This window comes from Hyperolius riggenbachi, chromosome 7 (assembly GCF_040937935.1).
Source record: "Hyperolius riggenbachi isolate aHypRig1 chromosome 7, aHypRig1.pri, whole genome shotgun sequence".
Classification (NCBI taxonomy): Eukaryota; Metazoa; Chordata; class Amphibia; order Anura; family Hyperoliidae; genus Hyperolius; species Hyperolius riggenbachi.
This window is the reverse complement of record NC_090652.1, coordinates 33545542-33554812: the sequence shown is the minus strand read 5'-3', so window position 1 is coordinate 33554812 and position 9271 is coordinate 33545542. Positions and strand designations below refer to the sequence as shown.

At 44.8% G+C, this 9271-nt stretch overlaps 1 protein-coding gene across 1 annotated transcript in view; it reads right to left on the bottom strand.

The window, feature by feature from the left end:
* Nucleotides 1–3505: 3505 nt before the first annotated feature.
* The window catches only part of LOC137525968 (up-regulator of cell proliferation-like), a 64027-nt gene continuing 58261 nt past the window's right edge, over nucleotides 3506–9271 (bottom strand). Inside the window, exon 7 of the mRNA XM_068247178.1 lies at nucleotides 3506–7142. Within this exon, the coding sequence (XP_068103279.1) occupies nucleotides 4324–7142 (2819 nt within the window). The 3' untranslated portion in view covers nucleotides 3506–4323. The remainder of the gene's footprint in view (nucleotides 7143–9271) is intronic.

Below are 9271 nucleotides of genomic sequence, written 5' to 3'. Positions count from 1 at the left end.
TTTTGAATTCAAGCTGAGCATTGTCTTCTAGGTTTGTCACACTCCATAATGCTTGATTTACAGCTGATCCCTTATTACTCATGTTCTTCATCAGTTGCTGCAGCACAGATTTATGGATAATGCGTCTTTGTAATTCCTCTATCCTTAGATCAGTCATTGTCTTCTTCCACATCTCTTCAAATTCCTTTACCAACTCTGCTTCACTCAACCTCTTATTCTTCTCTCGGCATCTCCTGAGGAGATCAGTGATTTTGCCTTGTATTAGTTTATGAAAATTGCTCTGAATATTCAGAATTTTGAACCTTCCTCACTAGAGTGGATAGAAACAGCCTCATCACACTTGCTACGAGCTTTTCTTTCCAATTCTTTACTCAGAGATGCTGTGCTCAGGACAAATTCTTCTCTGTATTGTTCTATAAGATAATCATTTTCACATGTGTTATCTAAGTAGATTTCTAGTGATTTCAGCATTTGGTTTTTACCATGAAGCAGCAAACTGCTAAGCTCATTCCTGAATCCTGAACACAGATCTTCATTTAGACTCTCTTCTGACTGATTTCTAATAACTATCTCTGTGTTCATCAGTCAATCATGGACAGATTTCCAGAACTCCCATTCCCACTTTGAGAATTGTACAGACAGTTTATAATGAGCATCTGCCACTAAACTGTTCCTGAAGCGGAATATACCGTATATACTCACAAGCAAGCTGACCCGCATATAAGCCGACCCCTCAACTTTTACCTGAAAAACCAGGAAAAAAATGATTGACCCTCATATAAGCCAAGGGTAGGAAATGCTGGCTGTGTGATTCCCCCCAGTGTGTCCTGGTATAGCTAGTATAGTGCCCAGTAAGGGTAGGTGGTGCCTCAGTATAGCTAGTATAGTGCCCAGTATAGCTAGTATAGTGCCCCAGTATGGCTAGTATAGTGCCCAGTATAGCTAGTATAGTGCCCAGTATAGCTAGTATAGTGCCCCAGTATAGCTAGTATAGTGTCCAGTATAGCTAGTATAGTGCTCAGTATAGCTAGTATCGTGCCCAGTATAGCTAGTATAGAGCCCAGTATAGCTAGTATCGTGCCCAGTATAACTAGTATCGAGCCCAGTATAGCTAGTATAGTGCCCCAGTATAGCTAGTATAGTGCTCAGTATAGCTAGTATAGTGCTCAGTATAGCTAGTATCGTGCCCAGTATAGCTAGTATAGAGCCCAGTATAGCTAGTATCGTGCCCAGTATAGCTAGTATCGAGCCCAGTATAGCTAGTATCGTGCCCAGTATAGCTGGCAGTTGGCTGATGGTGTAATGGTTAAGGGCTCTGCCTCTGACACAGGAGACCAGGGTTCGAATCTCGGCTCTGCCTGTTCAGTAAGCCAGCACTTATTCAGTAGGAGACCTTTGGCAAGTCTCCCTTACACTGCTACTGCCAATAGAGCGCGCCCTAGTGGCTGCTGCTCTGCTCTGGCGCTTTGAGTCCGCAAGGAGAAAAAGCGCAATATAAATGTTATTTGTCTTGTCTAGTATAGTCCGCAGTATAGGTAGGTAGTGCCCCTCCACCCAGAGCCGGATTAAGGCCAAATGGGGCCCTAAGCAAAGTAGAGGATTTGGGGCCCCCCATGAACTGTGGGTCGGCTCGCAGCCACTTGTACCCCAGGCCTTTCATGGCACAACCCACTGCTGCCACCTGTACTACTCACTGTTCTGGCACCTGGAGTGCGCTGTCACATTGAGCATGCAGCACGTTCAGGAGGAGGGAGGTGGAGGACCAATGAGGTCAGCAGCGTCTGCCAGCCACAGTGAGCAAGCTGACGTTAGTCACATAGTGCAGGGTGCACGCTGACTCTGTGGGCTGGAGTGGAGAGCGTCTTGTTACAATAGTAACGGCAACGATCATCCTTTCGGAAACCGTTCAGCGATGCCGCTGCGGCAGGCTGGCAGGTAAAAGAGCTCCTCCACTGCCAAATGATTACATGTTGTGGCCTCCTAGCCACAGCGGCAGCTAGGGTATTTGGCTGATCATCTTCTGACAACTCCACACCCCCCCCCCAAAAAAAAAATCATTTGAGGGGGTTAAATGTTAAGTGCAACAACGTTTTGGGGACATGGCCACTCTGACATTGGACAAGAATAGGCTGGTCGAGCACGTCGGCCGGAGATCTAGCAGCATGTCTGATCGATACATGCAATCACCCCAAATTGGTTGCATTGTCGATCGGGCATGCTCTTGGGGGCAGGGCAACGTTGCCAACCAGATTTAAAAATGTTGATGGACAAAAGGCTCAAAAAATCTAGACACTCAAAATTTTAGATGGACAAGGGCAGAGATAGTGGATGGAACTAAATCAGTCTAAGGCACTTTTTTTTTTACCCTTTTTAAGCTTAAAGAGAACCTGTAACAAAAAAGAAAAATGTTCCCCTGGGGGGTACTCACCTCAGGAGGGGGAAGCCGCAGGGTCCCAATGAGGCTCCCCCCCTCCCCTGTAGCTGCAGGCAGTCCAGCGCTGGCTCCTCCGAAGTGTCCCGGAATCCTCCCTCAACAAGCGCTGATATATTTACCTTTCCTAGCTCTAAGGGTATCGGCTCTCCGCCTTGGAGATAGGCGAAAATAGCCGATCTCCGTCGGGTCTGCTCTACTGCGCAGGCAATTTGTGCCTGCGCAGTAGAGCGGCCCGACAATGATTGGCTATTTCCGCCTATCTCCGAGGCGGAGAGCCGATACTGCTCCTGCACTGGAGCCAGGAAGGTGATTATTTACATCCCCGCTGTTTGTGGAGCTTTATCGCCGCTGCCGCGGGACCGAGGTGGACGGGGGAAGCCTCAATAGGATCCGGAGGATTCCCCCGCCCGAGGTGAGTACCCCCCAGGGGAGTTTTTTTTGTTGTTGCAGGTTTTCTTTAAAGGACAACTAAAGTGAGCGGGATATGGAGGCTGCCATCATTTTTTCCCTATTAAGCAATACCAGTCTCATGGCTGTCCTGCTGATCCTCTGCCTCTAATACTTTCAGCCATAGACCCAGAACAAGGATATGCAGATCAGGTGTTATTTAGACACTACTGCAGCCAAACAGACCAGCTAAGTTGCCAGGCAACTGGTACCCGAGATGTGGAAATAAAACGATTTTATACTCACCCAGGGCTTCCTACAGCCCCATGAGCATTGAAGCGTCTCTCACCGCCCTCCCAAGTGCCTCCGGTCTGCTGCAATCAGCCCTGGTAACTGGCTCAGTTGTGCCAGCCGGCTCTTCTGCGCATGCCCACCGTCGCCCATGTGCAGAAGTTCCGACTGGCACACCTGATCCAGTTACCGGGGCTGATTGCAGCAGAACAGAAGGCGGTGAGGGATGCATCAGTGATTATGGGGCTGGAAGAAGCCCCAGGTGAGTATAAAATCTTTTTATTTCTATATTTCACGTTTAATGTAAAAGGAAATAAATATGGCATCCTCCATATACCTCTCTCTACCATTGTCCTTTAAAGGTCGCTGTAGGGATTTTTGCATCTATCAGGCTTCGGGGAGCAGAAGAGATCACACTGAATGCTACAGAGACAGGGAATACAGGGAATCACAATGGGTGCTGCTGGTAGAAAGGGCAACATTATTATATACATGCAAAGCAACTACAGTATATGGAAAAATGCTATTGCAAGATGTGATCCAAAAAATAAATATGGCTTGAACAAATGCAGTCAAAAGTAATCCCAATAACTGTTTGTTACACATGCTGATAAAGTAAATGCAATGCCAGAGCCTTGAAAACACCACATCTAAGTTGGTGAAAGGGTTAAGTACCCCCCTCCCCTATATAACCAGAGAGCAGCCAGGAGGGGAATGCATAAGATAAGCTCCTCACCGCTGTGTGTGCAGAGCCCTCAGCCCAGTTCTCTCTGCGAGGAGGGGAATACGAGTGAAGAGATCCAGGACAGCCAGCGAGGGAAACTGCAATTTGAGCCTGCCGCCAAACACATGGAGGAACTAGGAGCTATCCGAGCACAGTAAGGAGAGAGAGTGGGCGGAGCTTATGTCCGTAGGAGACGTTCAGCCAGTCAGTACACCAGTCACTCACAGGCAGCGCAGCCCAGCCCACAGTGCTCAGAAGAATCAGCAGCTGCTGTGCTGTGCCCGAACTTCCGGAATGTGGGCTTTTTGACATCCTGGTTACCCTGTAAACCCGGAGCTCTCTGCCTATTGCGGACACTGTATAGAAACACCAAATTACATGCTGATGGGGCCCCTTAGACTCCGAACGGGGCCCTAATCAGCTGCTTGAGGTGCCTGGTTGAAGATCTGGCTCTGCCTCCACCCCCACGGCCGCCGCTGCTATTAGCTTACTTGGCGGCTTCCTCTATTCCCCTCTCAGTCTCCTGCTCGCCCTGTGTAAATAATAATTCATAGCAGATCGCCCCACGGCGGCTGCCGAGTGATGAGGGAGGAAGCCGTATAGAGAGCGGCTTCTTGTAGAGGGGATGTGTTTCGCCACGGGGGGGCTCTCGCGGACCAACATGACTCGCAAGCAAGCCGACCCCCCAACTTTTGGCCCAATTTTTGGGTGTCAAAAATTTGGCTTGCTTGCGAGTATATACGGTAAATGTCTCATGTTTTACAGCATTCCGTAAACTTCCTATCCACATTACAAAGTCAGGAATTGTTAAAGGCTTATGCTGTGATTTCTTGCTTTTTAGAAATGTTAATATATATTTTTTCAGCTCATAAACCTGCTCACTATACCCATAATTCACTGGGGCCATTGGTGGCACACCCAGCCAGAGTCCAGGAATGTACCAGTTGTCTTTCTCCAGATCATAGTCCATCACATCACTGAAGGCTTTTATCTCACTTTTCTTTTCCATTTCTGCATCTACCTTTGTAATTTCGTTCAGCTGTTCAAGGAGTTTCTCCCTGTCTCTCATATTCTTGTCATAAGCAAACACATCACTGACATTCTGATACACAAATTGACAGTTAGGCTTCTTCCGGATTTCTTTCATTCTTAAAAATACATGACCCACAATTTTTAGTATGTCATGCATTTCTGTTGTGATTTTCATGGAAATATTGACTAAGGTGATATCACTTAGCCCAGTTACTAGTGTTGCCAACTCATTGTCATGTTCATAGCTGTCCTTCAGTGAGTCCAATTTTGGAGCTTTTAACCCCTCTGTGTCAACAATCATGATAAACTCACAGTCCAGATCCACCTTGAAGTTTTTTTTCACAGGAAGAAGAGTCATGAAGGCCCCTCTTGAGCATTTGCCACTGGCCACCGGGAATTGCGAACCAAACATGGTGTTCAGAAGGGTGGATTTACCTGTACCTTGTACACCCAACACAGATATCACTCTCATTCTGCAATCCCCCCCTGTTTTCTTGTCTAGCTGAGTTAGGACATCTGTTATCCATTGCAGAGGGATGTTGAGAACATCACCGTCCATCAGCTCCAGTGGGAATCCCTCTAACAAGAGATCAGCTGCAATTCCTGGGAGTATATTAAATTGTCTTTGGCTTTCAGCAAATCTTTTTTCTTTATGCATGTAACATTCGGCCTCATAAAGCTGCCCCATCTCACGTAGAAAATGTTCAATTCCTAAAGAGCCTTCAGAGATTCTCTGGTCCAGTTTTCTGAGCTCTTCTCTGTTAATGGACTTGTTGTATTTTTCTCTGTATTCAGCTTCTAATGTTGATATATAACATCTAACAACTGAATCAAGTCCAAATTTCATCCATTTCAAGAAATATTGCTTTTCATTCTCGGACAAGTGAGTCATGGCATTAATAAAAAGCACAATACTGTCAGGCAGGTCATGACCGTATTGTGTCTCATGTAGTAAAAAATGTTTCTGTTTCAGTTCACATAGATATTGTTCTTCACCTTTGTCCCCCCTATTTACCATTCTGCACAGTTCCTTTTCTACTTCAGATATTTGTCTCCATAGGTCTCCCTGTAACCTCATTGTCTTTTGTTTATATTCAGCCACATCCCTTATTTCTTCTGTTATGCTATTAGCCCATTGTCTGGCTTTCTGGCATTCAGGAATGTTCTCATCTACATAGATGGGCAATCCATGAGTTTCGCTCTCAAGATTTCTCATACTAATTATGTTTTGATCATTGTTTAGTGAATGAATAAGTCTACTTTGAAGCTTATTTACAATTCTAGCCTCATTCATATCACTTCCATTTATTATCATCTTGAATCTTGGACTTAAATCGTGAAATGTCTTCAGTGTCTCTGTGCTCACCTGTTGGCCAGGACCTGGAGTAACAATGAAGTAATACTGGGTGTTGGTGGTGCTGCAGGATGCTAACAGTGTGAATTCCCTCTCAGACATGCTCTCCATGAATATAAACACAGCTGATGAGACTCGAGTCAGAAACATGAACTGGTTCCAGTTGGATTCCAGATCTCCACGTAGGTTGGTTACAGCAATAGGTTGTGGGAAAACATCAGACTTACCAGAGGGAAAATACCACGAAATTTCCACCATTCCATCACATATTTTCTTCCTGATATTTCCCCCTTCCATATTAATATGTATGAAGAAGTCATTAGTTTGCTGAGCTGGTTTAAGGATCTGATTCAGAATTTTAGATTTGGATAGTTTTGTTTTTCCCAGTCTGACAAAAGAGAAGATCGGCATGGAAATATTCAGTACACATTCCTCTCTAAACCCTTTACTGTCAGCCAATGACAGAGGTCTCCACATCTTTACTATGTTCCTCAATGACCACATCATAAGGGTGCAGTGTGACCCATCCCCAGCAGGGAGCAGCAGAGGAACTGCAAACTGGCACATGGCCATTCTTGTTACAATCTCCTGTTGTAAGAAAGCATCTGAGCAGTGCAGGAGGACACACAACACATCCAGCGGGTGGATACACTGTGATACAGAACATTGTAAAGGCAGATCAGAAAGCACAAACAAGTCATTTTCATAATGTGTCTCCAACATCTCTGTGTTTCTGGCAGTTGTGTTTAAAGCCATTATTTTGCGAAGGAAGCACCAGGGGAGATCTTCTACACTCTGATGCTGAATATCTGTGAGATCTTCTGCTCCGATGCTCCAAACATCATTCAGGGTCAGTTTTGAGCTCAGAAACTTCGTCATATTTAACCTCTGTACAAGATCTCTGAATTCATCGTATTTGTCTGAAAATAAAGAATATATAATATTATATTTTTTTTTGTTAAGATCACAATTTACAAACCCAAGCAGAACCCTGGTTGGAGAAACAATTTTCTCTTTTGAAACATTCATGATATACAGAATACATTGAGTTCTATTCAGCTCAAACGTTGTCAGTTTGCTGCACACTTATTATATTAACCAGTTGATGCATTAAAAATCCTGTTAGCTCCTGTTTAAAAGGAAGGTCTGAGGAACAAAAAAACAAACAACAAAAAAAAAAAGACATCCACTTACTCCGGGCTTCATCCAGCCCCTGGCAGCCAACCTGTGCCCTCGCCGCAGCTTTGTTGGCTCCCGGTCCCCTCCGGGGCAGATGCCAACCCCGCCAGGTCGGCAACTTCCTGCATCTCCCTGCGATCCACTGTGCAGCTCACTGAGTCACACTGACATCATCCGGGCTGTTCTGCGCAGACGCAGAGCTACTGTGCCTGCGCAGTACAGTCCGGATGACATCAGCGTGACTCTTAGAGCCACTCGCACAGGTGCAGTTTGCATCTTGCGCCAGAGGGGACCCCGGACCACCAGCATTGAGCAGAGCTGCAGGATGGGCACAGGACAGCTGGCAGGGGCTGGAGGAAGCACCAGGTAAGTGGATTTTTTATTTTTATTTTCAAAGTCCTCGGATGTGTCCTGTAAAGTGGGATTGTCAGCCACAAAATCAAATTTCATTTAAAGCACTGTATTTGTAATGCTGCCAGGAATCTCACCCTGCAGCGCAAGCACTCCAATCTATTCAGAACTGTCTCTGCTGTAGTTATCTTTTCTCAATCACTCAGCCTCTATTCTATGCCATTGCCAAGGAGAAAGCTTGTCACCTCTCCTCCCACATTCCTGCTCCTCATTGATTGGTCTGAGCACACTTCAGTGTGACAGGCTGAGGCTACAACATGATCCTGTGCTCACACGTGTTTACAAGCAAGCCAGAGATGACTGTGCATATTGATGGAGAAAAGAAAAAACTGAAGGGAGGAAATGACATCAGGATTTGTTTTCAGTCTATGGCAAAAAGAGATGGAGACTGCTAGGAACAGAATTCTCTTCATCTACTTAAAAAATAAAAAGATTGAGTATTTATCTACTGTACATATATGTGTGTTTTACTGGCATAGTATGGCTGATCCTGCTTCTTTAACTGCAAACAAAATACACATTTTTTGGTCGACTATTTTGCACTTGAAATTGTGGCTGCAGAGATGCCCTTAAGGTTTAGGAAGTTTGCGGCACGCTCAATGGAGCTTGCCACGAACTATTGGTTCGCAAATTTTCATGGTAAAATTCATGAACACGAAATTGAAATTGCAATGTTCAACCATCTCTAATTCAGGACAGCCACATCATCCCTGATTTACTTGAAGTTTCACACATTTATGCCCTTAATAACAAACACTATTGTAAATTAAGATCCTGTCCAGGTTATCACTTAAAGTGAACCTCCAGACTGAAAAATCTACCCAGCAGCACTGAAAAGGGTTTGTGTTTCTTTAACAGTTTCACAGTATCATAACTTTGTTTTTCTTACATAAGCCTTATTTTTAGCTACACAAAAGCTAAGCTCCGCCCCATCAAATAAAACTGCCCAGGCATTTTTCCCCTGATTCTGTGCAAAGCATGATGGGATTTCGTATGTTTTTATTCATGTTGCCTAGCAACTGGGAGGGGTGATCAGGACAGTTGAACCTGTCTCTCATGCTCCCTGTCACCTCCTTTCAACCAAAAAGATAGCTGCCCTCACGAAATCATGAACACATTTGCCTGTTCTTTTAAAACAGGGTGGGTAAGAGAGTATATTACCTATCTATTTTAATTAACATAACTAATGTAACATAATGATAGTATGTTTGTTTAGGCTGAAGTTGCTCTTGAAGTGCAAAATCCATCCCAGAGGTTCCTTGGGGCTGGAGAGCAAAAATTGTTAGTAGGGAAGGGTGAGCTCAGCTTACATGTCACCAAAATCATTCTCACGTGGAAATTTTCACTGGACTGGTTTTTAAAGAGATTTTATGGATTTTCCCAAGGTACACATTTTTACAGAAATGTGGACTTTCTAGAAAACGTGTTTTCTCATGCCAATTGATTTCAATGCATTAGA